The 15,838-nt window shown below is 50.2% G+C and overlaps 1 protein-coding gene across 3 annotated transcripts in view; it reads left to right on the top strand.

The window, feature by feature from the left end:
• The window catches only part of HOMER2 (homer scaffold protein 2), a 93,654-nt gene extending 78,252 nt beyond the window's left edge, over window positions 1-15,402 (top strand). For 2 of the 3 annotated variants that reach the window (XM_053888637.1, XM_053888639.1), the window contains exons 4-9: window positions 3,453-3,545; window positions 7,836-7,975; window positions 10,956-11,112; window positions 12,432-12,542; window positions 13,359-13,439; window positions 14,572-15,402. In XM_053888637.1, the coding sequence (XP_053744612.1) occupies window positions 3,453-3,545; window positions 7,836-7,975; window positions 10,956-11,112; window positions 12,432-12,542; window positions 13,359-13,439; window positions 14,572-14,760 (771 nt within the window). In that variant the 3' untranslated portion in view covers window positions 14,761-15,402. The remainder of the gene's footprint in view (window positions 1-3,452; window positions 3,546-7,835; window positions 7,976-10,955; window positions 11,113-12,431; window positions 12,543-13,358; window positions 13,440-14,571) is intronic. The other variant, XM_053888638.1, reaches the window with a different exon arrangement.
• Window positions 15,403-15,838: the final 436 nt, after the last annotated feature.

Genomic DNA, 15,838 nt, shown 5'->3' on the forward strand with positions numbered 1-15,838 from the left:
TGAGTATATGAGGATATCTGAGTATATGAGTATATCTGAATATCTGAGTATATGAGGATATCTGAGTATATGAGTATATCTGAGTATATGAGGATATCTGAGTATATGAGGATATCTGAATGAGTATATGAGTATATCTGAGTATCTGAGTATATCTGAATATCTGAGTATATGAGTATATCTGAGTATATGAGGATATCTGAGTATATGAGGATATCTGAGTATATGAGGATATCTGAGTATCTGAGTATATATGAGTATATGAGTATATTTGAGTATATGAGTATTTCTGAGTATATGAGGATACGTGCTTCAGCGCCCAGCTTCCTGCAGGGCCCAGCTCACACACGGTGGCGGGGGGTGGGGGGAGGGGTACCTCTTCACCGAAGGGCTGAGTGCTGCTTGGACCATGTGTTTTTGACTGAATGAGCATGACGCTGGCTAATGACATTTCCAGTCTAGTTTAAAAACAGCTTCCCGTGAGACAAGGGGCAGAGACAAGACAGAGACAAGAAAGGATCCGTGAGAAAGAGTGCCCATTTGGTTTGGTAGCCTGGCAGAACATCGGCCTGCTTGTAGGGAGAGAGGCGTCCCCCTCCTTACTGAGTGCGGCACGGGCGAGACCCCGCAGGGCTGTCTGTTGAGAACAGTTTTCTTCACATCACATTTGACTTTTAATGGATACTGGACAAAATCACTTAAAATGATGCGTTTCGAAAATAGAATCTTTGAGGGGTGCCTGGGTGGCTCGGTCCCTTAGGCGTCCGACTTCATTCAGCTCAGGTCATGATCTCCTGGTTCGTGAGTTCGAGCCCCACGTTGGGCTCTGTGCTGACAGCTCAGAGCCTGGAGCCTGCTTCGGAGTCTGTGTCTCCCTCTCTCTCTTCCCCTCCCCCACTCATGCTCACTCGCTCTCAAAAATAAATAACCGCTAAAAAAATTTAAAAAATTGAATCTTTTAACGTCTTAATAGGATTGAAAGGTCTTTATGGTGCCTACACAAAATCTCTTCTGGGATAACGCTCATATTCTGAGGGATGCCCCACCTAGTTGGGTAAGCGTAGGAGGCGGCCAGATGGGGCAGGATGCCCCCAGGCACTCACTGCAGTTCCTCGCAGAGTATCCGCTCATTGGTCTAGCAGAAGAGAGCTGTGCCTTTCTCAGGCTCCACTAGCACCTTGGACGTGATTTGTTTTTCAAGTGGCCAGAGGGCGTGTGAGTCTGGAACCCAGAGTTCATTCATTCACTGAACAAACTGATTTGTGCCTGCTCTCTGCAGGTGCTGGGTAGGTGCTAAGAGAAAGGCACGGACCCTACCATCAAGGAGTTCTGGCATGATGTTTTGACTTTAAGAGTCCCCTAAGAGGAAGCAGGGAGGGGAGGGCTTTGTCTCAGGCTGGACCTCACATGGTTTTTTTTTTTTTCTTTTTTTAATGTTTATTTTTGAGAGACAGAGCACGGGCGGGGGAGGGGCAGAGAGAGAGGGAGACACAGAATCCGAAGCAGGCTCCAGGCTCTGAGCCGTCAGCACAGAGCCAGACGTGGGGCTCAAACTCACAAACCATAAGATCATGCATGACCTGAGCCGAAGTCGGATGGATGCTTAACCAGCTGAGCCACCCAGGCGCCCCTGGACCTCACGTGTTTTAAACAAGTAATGTGATTTTCCTCTGATTGCTCTGGGATGGTTAAACATGAAGCCCCGTGGCTGGGCTTTATTTATGGTCCTGCGGGAGCAACATCGGCCAGCACAGAAGGGCTGTCCTTTCCTGCTTCAGCCAGGGTGCTTTGTTCACAGTGTCTGTCATCTGGCAAGGTTTTCCCAAGCGGCCCACTGCTGCCTGCGTTGTAAACATGCTCCCAGAGTAGCCTGTGCTCCGAAATTAACGTGTTCTCAGCAAAAGCCTCCTCGCAGCCTTGCAACTTGCTAGCTCTTTGTGTTTTGCAGCAAGCACGTTTAGCTCTCTCTTGCTTTGTAATGCCAGCTTTATCACAGAACGTTCTCTGCTTGAACAATGTATTTGCTAATTAAAATCAGTTGCCTTGTCAGTGACTATAAGCCAGTGATTGATTTGATTGCTCTGGCATTGTAAGAAATTTATTATGAAAATATTAAAACATATTTTAAAAGTAGAGAGCATAGGATAAAAAACACCATATACACGTCACCAGACTTAACCCTTGTTTTGCCACATTTCTTCATCGATTTAAAAAAAAAATTTTTTTAATGTTTATTTTTGAGAGAGAGACAGACAGAGACAGAGTGTGAACAGGGGAGGAGCAGAGAGAGGGAGACACAGAATCTGAAGCAGGCTCCAGGCTCCGAGCCGTCAGCACAGAGCCCAACGCGGGGCTTGAACCCACGGACTGCGAGATCGTGACCTGAGCTGAATTTGGACGCTTAACCGACTGAGCCAGCCAGGCGCCCCCTTCATCTATATTATTGTTGCTGAAGTATGTTGCAGACATCCAGACATTTTAGGATTTATCTCTAAAAAAATAATGACATCTTCCCTCATAACCATGACATCACGGGCATTTCTAGTAAAATGAGTAATTCCTTGATGTCATTTAAATCCAGTCTCCGTTCCCGTTTCTTCATTTACCTCCCTGTAAGTCTCCCACGGATGCCTCCATGTTGACTTTTGCTGTTTTTTGCATTTTGCTGTTTTACGTCTTAAAGTTTTAAAGTCTAGACCGGTTCCTTCTCCCCAACTCACTGGATCTTCTTCTTCGTTTCCATCATATGGTACAAGTTCTTGGACCTTTCAGGTCTTTTGATAGAAGTGAAGTTTTTCATGGACTCCTTCTGTGGTACAGCTACATTTTATTTTCTTGCATTTGTATTAGTTACTTATAACTGGAGGTGTTTGTTCTTAATACTTCAGTATTAACGTTTATTTTTGAGAGAGCGTGCGTGAGCCTGAGCAAGGGAGGAGCAGAGAGGAAGATATAGAATTGGAAGCAGGCTCCAGGCTCTGAGCTGTCAACACGGAGCCCGACGCGGGGCTTGAACCCACAGACCGCGAGATCGTGACCTGAGCCAAAGTCATATATAGCCTGACGCGGGGCTTGAACCCACAGACTGTGAGATCATGACCTGAGCCAAAGTCATATATAGCCCGACGCGGGGCTTGAACCCACAGACCGCGAGATCATGACCTGAGCCAAAGTCATATATGCTTAACCAACTGAGCCACCCAAGTGTCCCAATACTTCAGTATTAAACTGGCCTCAGCAGCTTAGAAAATGATTCCGATCTGACCTAGGCCGGGAGTTTACTGGAAGAGGCGTTCCTTGTATCATTTCTTTTTAGTCTTGAATAAAATTATTCTTCTGGATTTATACAGATTTTATTGACGTGAAATGAGTGCAAAGTCCCGAAGGTGGGTCCTGGAGACCAGCTGTGTGTAAGGTTGAGAACAACCTCAGTAACTCCTGTTCACGTTCAGTTTGCAGAGAAATTCCAGGAGGTCAAAGAAGCCGCCAGACTAGCCAGAGACAAGTCCCAGGAGAAAACGGAGACTTCGAGCAATCATTCCCAAGTAAGTGATTTGTGCACAAAATAAATCTGAGTGTGATCACTAATTGAGCCTCTTTGTTCCTTGTCACTCGTGACGAGAAGTAGGGACTTCCAGCATTAGGGGCGTCGTGAAGGCTTTTTCCAGTCTTAGCCTGCTCGCACTGAGGTGTGAGGACGTGTTTCTCTGAGAGTCTTGAATTTTCCAGGTGTGCTGATGTATTTTTGACGGAAAGCACTAGATGAGGTTAGAATTACCGCATGCCTCTGGCCCCTAAGAGGCATTCTTTGTCATTGTGTTTAAATACCAGAGGCAAAGCAGTGTGTTTCCCTTCAGTGCTGGGGGGCGAGTCTGCGTGAACGATGTGCAGTGACAATACCGGTGGGTACCTCGTGCCCACAAGAGAGAAAACTTGGCTGATGGCAGAGAACCCTTGTCTTTGCTTCTCTGTTTTAACAAAGTCAGATGGGAGATGATATTCCAACGGCTCTGGTTTAGCAAAGGAGATACGGCTTTGCCAGAAATTGAGTAGTCTGTCTACTTAAAAGTGTGACGATTGGGGCGCCTGGGTGCCTCAGTCGGTTGAGCGTCTGACTTCGGCTCAGGTCATGCTCTCGCGGTTCGTGGGTTCGAGCCCCATGTTGTGCTCTGGGGTGACAGCTCAGAGCCTGGAGCCTGCTTCGGATTCTGGGTCTCCCTCTCTCTCTGCCCCTCCCCCCCCCCATAAATAAAAACATTTAAAAAATGTCTAGTTCCTGAGGTCTAGTTTGGTGTATATAATGGTGGGTGGAAGCCTTGATCTCGTGGTAAGGTTATGTGCACAGAGACGGGGAGAGGGAGACGTCAGGGGCAGGATTCGGGGTTCGGAACAAGCACGATGCAACAGCCAACACAGCCGGAAGTCTGCCTGGCTGGGAGCAAGGTGCCCTGTGAGAGGAATTGGAGCTGCACTTGGTGATCCTGCAAAAGACCTGGAGTTCTTGACTAGCAGTTTATTATTTGTTGTCTACTTATTGTTGGGTTGTTGCAGTAGACATTGGAGGTGTTCCCTGACTGTTTCTCTGGAATTGATGTGAGGGTTGTACTCACACGGGGAGGAAGTCAGGGAGCCACAGACGGTCGGTGGATTGGCCAGGGTGCAGCTGCAGGGGTGAGGAGGAAGGGAGGGATGTTGAGGACAGCCTGTAGGAAGAGAACCAGGGGACTGGGCATCTTGAGCTGTCAAGACTGACATTCTAGACTTGACCGTCAGCCTCGAAGAAGTGATAGCTGAAGGCTTGGCCTTTCCAAGAAGCCGTGGGGAGAGGAGGGCAAAGCTGGAGCCTTGTTAAGTTTGCCCAGCTATGGGAAGGGGCCCAGCGAGGAAGACAGAGGAGAAATCTCCCCGTTACTGACCCGAGGCAGGCGCGTGCAGAGTGAGTCTGTGCTGCAGAGCGGAGGGCCCCGGGTTTGGCCACCGCGGTGACTGACCCTCAGGACCGGGATTTCCCAGCGCCGGTCCCGGCTCATCGTATGAAAGATGCCCCGTGTGAATTTATGGAAATGAATGCGTATTAGACTTCAGGTGGGCAAGAACTTTCCTGACTCTTTCTGAATAATCTTTAATGTAATCTGAGTGATCCTGTTAATTTCATGTACTGATTACCATAAGTAACCACTGAGCACCTATGAAGTTGGACCCCTGAAATGAAATTGGACCCCCCAAATAGTCCACAATCTAGACTTTCTAACATATAATCTTTTTCTGGATACCACATATTATAGCTATACCTTTAAACTTTAATATCAGAATTTCTTTATATAAGTGTTTTATTTTAATCTTTGTCCCCCCCCCCCCCCACAAAAGGTATTTTAAACCTTAAATCATGTATACCCATCAGATGCTATATTATGTGTATGTATTAATTACCTATCAGGGTTTTGATTTGTTTTTTTTTATCTCTAAGGTTTAGTTTTTATTTATCCTTCTTGATGTGTCCCCAGATGTAGAGACCACTGTACATTTTTTCTTTTCATTTTTATTAGAAGTCATACAGTTGCTTGCTTTCCTGAATCTCCTGGGGAATGAACACTTTGGCCCAGTGTTCCAAATATTTGAAGATTTTAAACATTTAATAGGGGTTTCATCCTGACCGTGAAAGCAATATATATTTATTGTAAAAATCAAAACATTGCCATTCTCTAAAGAATAGAGTCCGCACCACACAAAGATACGTGTTAAATATCTAGTATATATTTATATTGTTCTTTTTAACCTTTTTTACTTTATGTTTCGTGATCGTTCCCCTGTGTTTTCAAATATCCCTTTTCAAAACTATCTTAATGGCTAGACAACATTCTAGTATTTGTCTGTATCACACCTTACTGCATTAACCTCTACTTTGGGACACCTACGTGGTTTCTGATTTTTCATGAATACAAATGACACTGTGATGAACGTCCTCGCACATCTTTGTGCGTTTGATCATTTCTGCAAGATAAATTCTTGGACTGGAAGTACTGGGTTAAAAGGCAGGGACATTTTAAAAGGTTTTGATAAATACTGCAGACTTAGCCCACAGAAGTGGATGCTTCTCACTACCCCCAGCAGTGACTGAGAGCGAGTTTTCCTCCCACACCCTCACCAGTAAAGCTTTGTTGACTTGACAGAAGAAAAATATATTCTCTTGGCCTTTTCTCATTTTGTATTTCTTTACCAGTGAGATTAAATATTTTTTGTGTTTATTGACTCTATGCATTTCTTCTTCTGTAAGTGTCAATTATGTATTTTTTCCTTTTTTTTTTTTTTAAAGTTTATTTATTTATTTTGAGAGAGAGAGAGAGAGAGCATGAGCAGGGGAGGGCCAGAGGGGAAGGGGGAGAGAGTCCCAAGCAGGTATGATCTGCTGAGAGCGACGAGCCCGATGCGGGGCTCCAACTCACAAACTGTGAGATCATGACGTGAGCCGAAATCCAGAGTTGGACGCTCGACTGAGCCATCCAGGCGCCCCTTTTTTTCCTTTTTTAAAAAACATAAAAGTGTCAATCTTTTAGCGTAGATTTCTAGGAATTTTATTTTTTTAACGTGGACGTTTTTGAACCTGTTCACAGCTTGGCAGAATTGTAAAACGAACCTCCATGGGACGCATAGGTCAGCTTTAACGATTAAGAATTTATGACCTGTTGTTTCATCCGTCCCCCCACCCCGGACCCTACTCTCCCCCTAAATTTTAAAGCAAATCCCAGAGATCATTTCATCCGTATATATGTCAGTACGTGGCTCTAGAAGACAAGGCCTCTGAGAGTTTTCCAGCACAAGAAAAGTATTAACATCTTGTTTTTCATATATGCAAATGTTCAGCAGCAGATATGTTCCCACGTTTCTTGTGTGCATTTTAATTTTGTTTATAGCACTTTTTTTTTTTTTTTTTTTAAGAGAGAGAGCAGAAATTTAAAGTCAGATGTACACATCATTCCCTTTCGGGTTCCTGCCTTTGCCTTTATGCTTATTGGAGGCTAAATAAGGTCTTATCCTAGACCAGATGAGATGTCACCCACGGTTGGTATGACTTGTTACCCAAAGCAGCTCAGAATATTCATATTCATAATAATGCTGACAGCAGTGGAGGCCACAGCCACATCCGAGTCCTGCATGTTTAAGGAGTGTTGGTCTCTCTGTGGCCCCAGGGGGTTTTAAGTTCCAGCTTCTAATACTTTCTCCTCATTCCCTCTTTCTTGTTCCTTGTTGTGAATCCCTCCCCCTGTTTTCGTCTGTGGCTTCTGTGTTAAATAAGGGAGCCCCGGTGTCCAAGCTTGTTAGGTTTATGTGTAAAGTTGAGTAAGTGATCCTGAGTCAGGGCCCCGGGTGGACTCTTTTTCTCTGTAAAGTGCACAGGCTTTCTGAGCTTCGAGGAGACTCCTCTGGGCCTTTTCCTTTGTTCTTTTTTTTTTTTTTTTTTTTTTTTTAGTGTTTATTTATTTATTTCAAGAGAGAAAGAGTGCAAATGGGGGAGGGGTAGACAGAAAGAGGGAGAGAGAGAGGGAGAGAATCTCAAGTAGGCTCTGCGCTGTCAGCACAGAGCCCGACGCAGGGCTTGAACTCACAAAGCCACAAGATCATGACCTGAGCCGAAATCAAGAGTCGGATGCTCAGCTCGACCCACTGAGCCGCTCAGGCGCCCCTTCCTTTGTTCTTGGTATCTTTCCACGTGCTAGTCTTTGCCGCATCCCGGTCCGATGACTTGCTTCTCCCCCGCTCACTAACACGCTTTCTCGTTATGCCCGATTTGCTGCTACTGTGAACAGTAATGTGTGAAGGGAATTCACTTTGGCCAGGAATCTGGGTGTGAAAGCCCGTCTTCTACTCAGGCATCCAGCGTCAACGGGACGGACGATGAAAAGGCCTCTCACGTGGGTCCTGCAGACACGCACCTGAAGTCTGAGAACGACAAGCTGAAGATTGCTTTGACGCAGAGGTAAGGGTGTTTGAAATCCAGACGCTATTTTCTCCCGGCTCAGTGCCTCCCTGCAGCCTTTCCTGCTGGGCAGGGCTTCCTGAGGAGACGGGGTCCTGCTCAGAGTGTCTGGTCTTGTCTCCGGGCCAAAGGAAGGCCAGCTGGCTCTGTGGCTGTTCTCCGTCTGGCTGACCAGACTGGTGTCAGTTCATGTGTGTGAGTGTGCAAGTGTGTGTGTGTGTGTGTGTGTGTGTGTGTGTGTGTGTGTGTCTGCTTACGGTGAGAGCACAGAGAACGTGAAAAAGGTGTGTGTGAGTATGACAGAGTTGTGTGCCTGTGCTTGTATGTTTTTTTTCGTGTTTTTTTTTTTTTTTTTACATTTTTTTAATGTTTACTTAGTTTTAAGAGAAAGAGACAGGGCGTGAGTGGGGGAGACAGAGAGGGAGACACAGAACCCAAAGTAGGCTCCAGGCTCCGAGCTGTCAGCACAGAGCCCGACTTGGGGCTTGAACCCACAAAGCATGAGATAATGACCTGAGCAAAAGTCGGACACTCAACCAACTGAGCCACCCAGGCTCCCCTCTTTAATTTTTTTTTTTAACGTTTGTTTATTTTTGAGAGAGACAGAGCGAGTGGGGGAGGACAGAGGGAGAGGGAGACACAGAATTTGAAGCAGGTTCCAGGCTCTGAGCTGTCAGCACAGAGCCCAGTGCGGGACTAGAACTCACAAACCTTGAGATCGTGACCTTAGCTGAAGTCTGACACTCAACCGACTGAGCCACCCGGATGCCCCCGTTTTGTTTTCTAAGGACCCAAGTTTATCATTTACTTGTATATAAGATTGCATCTTGAACACTCAAGAAAAACCTGTGAAAATCTAACAAACTATGAAAAACTATGAAAAATAATATAACATCTCACAAAAATCAATAGCTTCTCTATATACAAACATCACATAGAAAATATGTATTTGAAGAAGAGATTTCCTTTAACAATAGGAGCTAGAACCATAAATTACACGAGCCAGAATCATAAAATACAGAAAAGTTCAGAAAATACAGTATCTCTGTAAAGAAAGCTTTAAAATGATTTTGAGGACTATAAATGAATAATTAAAAAATATATTTTCTGTTGGAAAGTAGTAGGAAGCCTTGATATTTTAAAAAGAATCAATTTCCAGGGTGCCTCGGTGGCTCAGTCGGTTGAGCATCCGACTTCAGCTCAGGTCATGATCTCACAGCTCATGAGTTCGAGCCTCGCGTCAGGCTCTGTGCCGACAGCTCAGAGCCTGGAGCCTGCTTCTGCTTCTGTGTCTCCCTCTTTCTCCGCCCCTAACTCACTTGCATTCTGTCTCTGTCTCTCTCAAAAATAGATAGATAGATAGATAGATAAATAGATAGATACATACATACATACATACATACATACATACATACATACATAGAAAGAATCAATTTCCCCTAAACTGATGTATCAATTATTTAACACGATCCCCATAATAATATCAACATGACTTTAATTTGTAATGACTACACAGGCTATGTGTATGTTTTTGTATCTTGAGATGGCCCTTTTCCGGAAGGCTGGGCTTATCTGACCCTGTGAGCATATTCAGAGCTGCTGTCCTTGGGAATCATCCCGTTCTCCCGGCGGGGGGTTTGGCCAGCTTCCCCCAACCTTCCTGTGGCTGAGAAGGTGCTCTCCTCAGACTTGCCCCCATTAAAAAGCTGGGTCCTATGAACTCCATTTTACAGATGAGGAAACTTAGTCCCAGGTGGTAAAAAGTGAGTCCTTGCCTGAGGTCCCACGGCTAGTAAATTTTTCCATCATACCACCTGCTTTTCACTCTTTTGTGGTTTTAACACAGCGCTGCCTGGATGAAAACGTTTCACCCCTAAAAATAAATGTTTTTAAATCCCCACTTAATGAACAAGTGAATTATAGGAAGAGAGCATGAAACCATTTCTCTAAATCAGCTTACATTCTCGATCATTACCTCTGAAATTAATCAGATTATATTTTACCTTTTTTTTTTTTTTTTGCTATGGTGTTTGAAAGCTTATCTTTTCCAGTGAAGTTCCTAGATCCTTGAGACTGGGATGAAAGGTGACACAGATTATTGAGATACAGTCCTATTTACTTACCGGGAAAAAAAAAAAACTCTCCCCCCGCCGTCAAAAAGCATTTAGAGACAGAAGTCTGGTTGTTCAGCCAGGCAGGATTGATAAGAATCCCAGGCTTGCCCTATGTGTCCTGTGCGGCTCAGCCCTCGGGGCACCCACGACACCCCACGCTGGGCTCCAAAGCCAGGAGACAGAGGAACATGAAAGCCAACAGTACCTGAGGGGAACCTGATTCCAGTTTGCTTCTGTTTTTTTTTGTTGTTTTTTTTTTAAATGTTTATTTTTGAGAGGGAGAGACAGAGCGCAAGTGGGGGAGCAGCAAAGAGAGAGGGAGACAGAATCTGGAGCAGGCTCCAGGCTCCGAGCTGTCAGCACAGAGCCCGATGCGGGGCCCGAACTCATTGAACCACGACATCATGACCCGAGCCAAAGTCAGATGCTCAACTAACTGAGCCACGCAGGCACCCCCCACCCCAAGTTTGTTTTTTGAAGCTCCTTCAGGGAGCACAGAGGATGAAGGGCAAACACGAGGTTGTTTTGGTCACATGGAGGTGTCCCGCAGACCTGTGGTCGTCCTCTGCCCCTGACGTCAGGTCAGCCTGGGCCCCCTCTGTCACAAGGTCACTGTGTCCTCTGCCCTCTGGTCTCTGGCTCTGGAGTCCTCTTCGGGCTTGGAGGGGACACAGGGGCCTATTATGGCCCGGAGCCAGTGTCTGTCATGACACTCCAGGAAGGGACGGGACGGGACACGACGCAGGGCTCTGGGGCCAGGGCTCAGGAGGGAGCGAGGGGGTCTTCCCCGCACTGCCGGGGTGGCAGGTGGGGTGGAGCGGGGCGGAGGGCACACGGCCACCCGGTCCCCTCCCGCGTCCCCGCAGCGCCGCCAACGTGAAGAAGTGGGAGGTGGAGCTGCAGACCCTGCGGGAGAGTAACGCCCGGCTGACGGCAGCGCTTCAGGAGTCGGCCGCCAGCGTGGAGCAGTGGAAGCGCCAGTTCTCCCTGTGCCGCGAGGAGAACGATCGGCTCCGGAACAAGGTGGGCGCCGGGACAGCGGCCGTGGACGGGTGGGGGGCTGCTTCGTCAAGTTCAGGACCGGGCCGGGGAGGGGTGGGGGGATCGCACGGAGGCTGGTGTTCACTTGGCTGTCGCTCCCCCGTTGGCCGCCCGCCCGCCCGGCCTGGATGGACCCGCAGAGCCGCCCCCCTGTCTCCCCACCTTCCTTTGGTACGGATGGCGCGGAGCCCTGCCTCGTGTTGTCTTTTTCGTTTCGGCGCCGTAAGTGCTGCCGGCCAGGGCGCCAGGCCAAGTGCTGACTCCGCGTTCCCTCCCGAGGCCTGGCCGAGTGGCCTGCCAGAGGGATCGGTGGCCCTTTGCTGCTCTTTCCAAACGGGGAGTCGGTTTCTGTTTGCGTCTGAGTCTCAGACCCAAACCCGGGAGGAGTCCGCTCCCCTCAACGAGAGGCATTGGGAACCTCATCTCCAGGTGCAAGGTAGAAGTCAGGGGGTCCCCAGCAGCTCCTGTGGCTGGGGGTTCAGACCCCGAGAGCTGGTGTGCCGGCCACCTCTGAAAGTGTCCTCGTGGTGACCGCCCAGTGCCCTTTGCCTCGAGGCCTGCCGCTTGTTTGCCGGACCCCGTCGGTGTGGGGTTCTGTGTTACCAGCGGGTTGCGTTCCTACCGCGCACGTGCGCTCTGGCCGCTGGGAAGCACTCAGCATCAGACACACAGCAGTGCCAAGGTGGTGAGGCCTTTGCGTCCCTTCTGAGGGGGTCAGGACTGGGAAGGGGAGAAGAATGAACCTCTGGGGACTCGCCAGTTCAGTCTGCACGTCTCCTGTCTCCGGGAGGAGGCTCGCGGGGCAGGCCCTTCCTGCCGTGCACCGGTAAGGAAAGGTCACCCTGATTTAAAATGTTGGAAATGTCCCTGTGTCCCATTTGGTGGCCATTGTCCCACACGGCTGATTGGTTCTCTTCCCTGCTGGCTTAAACCTTTGAGATGAAACAGAATGACCCAGGACCTGATTAAACGACGTACCGATCATTATGGGGAGAAGTAGATAGATTCATGGGACATCCGGCCCCTATACTTGTGAGGAATCCTTTAAAGCAAACCTGAAGTTCCTATCCCTTGGCTGAGAGAGAGAACCGGAAGCCCGGCTCGTCCTGAAGCCAGGTTTGGTGACGGGACTGGGCTCTGCCGGGGGTGAAGGAGGGCAGCCGCCCGGAGTTGCTTCTTAGACGCGAGGAAAGATGCGAAAGGGGGTTAGTTTGTGGTTCTGTTTGGAAAGACAGCATAAACAGCCGTGGTGACCTTCTGTTTCACCACCGAAGTAACGTGGCATCCCTGCTTTGTTAAAGATTGACGAGCTGGAGGAGCAGTGCAGCGAGATAAACAGAGAGAAGGAGAGGAACACGCAGCTGAAGCAGAGGATCGAGGAGCTGGAGTCCGAAGTGCGGGAGAAGGAGACGGTGAGTGGGCCGGAGGGGCCGTCCATGCCTGGGACACGGCCGGTGTCTGGGGAGCACGTGACTTGCCTGGCAGCTGCCTGGGCATCCGCGGGGGACCGCCCAGAGCCGCATCGAGGCACAAACGCTCAGAGCACGGGGCCGACCCTGCCCTGCGCAGCCCCCACACCAGCCGTGTCGCCAGGCCACGGCTCCGACCCGCGGGGGAGCTGGACGCTTACAAAACACTCAGAAACTGTGACAGGTGATGTGCGATCAGGCAGTTGTTTTTGCCCCGGGGCGGGGGGGGTTGGCAGGACAGCTGAGGTCCCAAACCTCCCAGCCACAGTTTCCCCATCTGCAAGTTGGGGATCGTAAGAGCACCTGTCTTTTCTGTGGTGGTGTGCAGACTTCACGTGATAACAACACCTAACACACCCGGCCGCGCGTTACGTGTTAACTTCATCCCCGTTGTCGTTACGCAGACAGTATGTTCTCAGCACAGCTGCCTCCGTCGGCTGCACACGGGTCATGGACGTTCACGAGGGCTTTCTTTTTTTTTTTTTTTTTTTTTTTTTAATTTATTTTTGGGACAGAGAGAGACAGAGCATGAACGGGGGAGGGGCAGAGAGAGAGGGAGACACAGAATCGGAAACAGGCTCCAGGCTCCGAGCCATCAGCCCAGAGCCTGACGCGGGGCTCGAACTCACGGACCGCGAGATCGTGACCTGGCTGAAGTCGGACGCTTAACCGACTGCGCCACCCAGGCGCCCCTATTTTTTTTTTTTTTTTAATCTGACTTGCTTTCACGATTTTTTTTCAAACCTCTGTCCCCCGTAGGAGTTGAATGACCTCCGCAAACAAAGTGAAATCATACCTCAGCTCATGTCAGAGTGCGAATACGTCTCTGAGAAGTTAGAGGTAAGGAGGGGCGCATCTGCCTTGGCTCCGACTGGAAGGCATTCGTGGGGGCCACCCGTTTCTCCGGGCTCCCCCTTTTCACACCTCCCGCGGTAAAGAACAGTGACTTTCCAGTCCTGAAAAGCCGTTGGTAACCGCCTGCCAGATGCCATCTGGGACCCCTCCCCAGGGTGCAGACTCAGCAGTGTTTGCCTTCTGGTTTTTCCACTTCTGCGAAGGTGTGAATAATCATCGTGCGGTGACTGATTCCCGCCCACAGAAGTCTCTGCAGAGTCTTTGGGCGGTGAGGAGCCCGGCAGAAGGGAGGGCGGAGAGTGTAAGACCCCGGTGCTAGCCCACCTTGCCCGTGACCTTGGACTTAACCTTGGGCACCCGCCCCGCCCCCCCCCGCACTGGCCTCAGGTTCCCAATCCACAGAGAGGGGTTTCCATGTCCCCTTTCACCTCCAAGGGTCCCCCCACTTCAGGAACGACCCCCGTATTAGTCGGTGGTTCCTGTACACGTGAGCAGAACACTCCTGATCACGTCCATAAGATGAAGCTCTTGCTGGATGTGAAGAGCACAGGCTTACACCTCGTTTAAGGACTCGCAGCCACCAGACCCTTAGGAGCTCGACTGCCCCCTTGGTCACACCACCTGATGCCGGTGCCCAGACCGCTGTGCCTGAGTCTGGCACGGCTCTGACCTTCCTCACGGTCGCCAGAGCCTGGCCCGGGAGCCTCTCCGTAGAGCCAGGGAAACAAGTCACTGTCCCGTTGGACCTGCTTCTCTGTCTCAGAATGGAACTAGCATGTGGTCTCTGCTGACCGTTCTGGGACTGGGGCGGAAAACCCCGTGTGCTAGGCCTGCGGGCTTCCTCCCCTGGGCACTCTGTGAGAAGGCCCTCTTGCCTCAGGCTCCCCCAGGCAGGACCCGAGCTCTGCGTCCTGCGTGGAGCCGCCCTTTATCAGTTCAGGTGTTGGTCACACACTCTGCCAGGGAACCATCAGGAAAGGGGGTGCACCGGAGAGCCCCGAGTTCTGTGCTGACGTCAGCAGGCACAGGTGTGCGTCCTGGGGGACTTAGCTAGGGATGCGGGCCCCCCGGGGGGAGGGGGTCTCGGTGACCGGTCCCCCGGTGTGTCTTCCTTCAGGCGGCAGAGAGAGACAATCAGAACCTGGAGGGCAAGGTGCGGTCCCTCAAGACGGACATTGAGGAGAGTAAGTACCGCCAGCGCCACCTGAAGGTGGAGCTCAAGAGCTTCCTGGAGGTGCTGGACGCGAAGATCGACGGCCTGCACGACTTCCGCCGCGGCCTCTCCAAGCTGGGGGCCGACAGCTAGGGGCTGAGGGCTGGGGCGTCCTCCCGTGTGCGTCGCTCTGTTAGTGCAGGTGTGGTTTGTCGCGCCTCCACACCCGTGGTGCCGTCCACTCTCCCCTCCGGAACACACGCCTCCTCTCGCCTCCCTGACCTCGCGAGGCTGCGGACATCTGGAAGGTTCTGACTCAGGAATCCCGCGCTAGGTCTCCCTTAAACGTTTACGTAGTCAGGGCAGGGATGTTTGTATCTTTCTTAAGGGCTGTTGCGACCATACCAACTGAGCAAAGGATTTTCTATTACAAATAGGAACACGCTTTCCACCTCCTTTTTTTGGAAGAACGTTCAGAGTGTTTGAACGTCCACCAGGCACCCGTGCGCGGGGCATGGGGGTAACGCCTTCCCTCTCGGTAAGAATCGAGATGCTTTAAAGCAGCCGCTTAGTAGAGACTTGTCCGGAGAGAGCAAACAAGTCTGGGGTGGGCTCACAGGCACTGCCTGCACCCACTCTGCCCCCCTTCCACCCACGCCCAGTTCGTAGGGTTGCGACAGTGTTCCTTTCCTGGGTTTTAACTTCTGAGCAGATGACTGTGCTGTGGGGACAGCGTGCAGTGAGGGCGCCTAGCACAGTGCCTGGCACAAAGGTGCTTAATAAATATTTGTTTAACTAAACAGATAAACAGAACTTAGTGTTTTAATCGACAACCCCCCCCCCCCCCCAGCCTCCTGCCAGCAGGGTCCATTGGATCCTGTTGAACAATCCTTCCTTTTGCTGATCTGGGCGAGTATCAGATAGGAATTTGACTCACTGTGTGTGGTCAAGCTTCTGGATGGGCTCGGGTGGCCCTGGGGCAGGGCGGGTGGCCACGGAAGCGGCAGGAGCTGGTTTGAGGCCCCCCAGTGGTCCATTCATGGTGCTCTGTCCCTGGGCCCTTTTGAACTGGGACCGCCCTTCTTCTCCAGGCTTGGGATGTAGGCCAGGACCCTGTGTGGGGAAAGAGCTCGCCCAAGCCCACGAGGGAGAGTCCGCTCAGCCTGGCTGAGCCGTGACCTTAGCAACAGGGGAGCCCTGCCTGCCTCCCTTCCTGCTAAGGGAGGGACCA

This window comes from Panthera pardus, unplaced genomic scaffold (genome assembly GCF_024362965.1).
Source record: "Panthera pardus isolate Hobbes unplaced genomic scaffold, ASM2436296v1 HiC_scaffold_23, whole genome shotgun sequence".
In the NCBI taxonomy this organism is placed as follows: domain Eukaryota; kingdom Metazoa; phylum Chordata; class Mammalia; order Carnivora; family Felidae; genus Panthera; species Panthera pardus.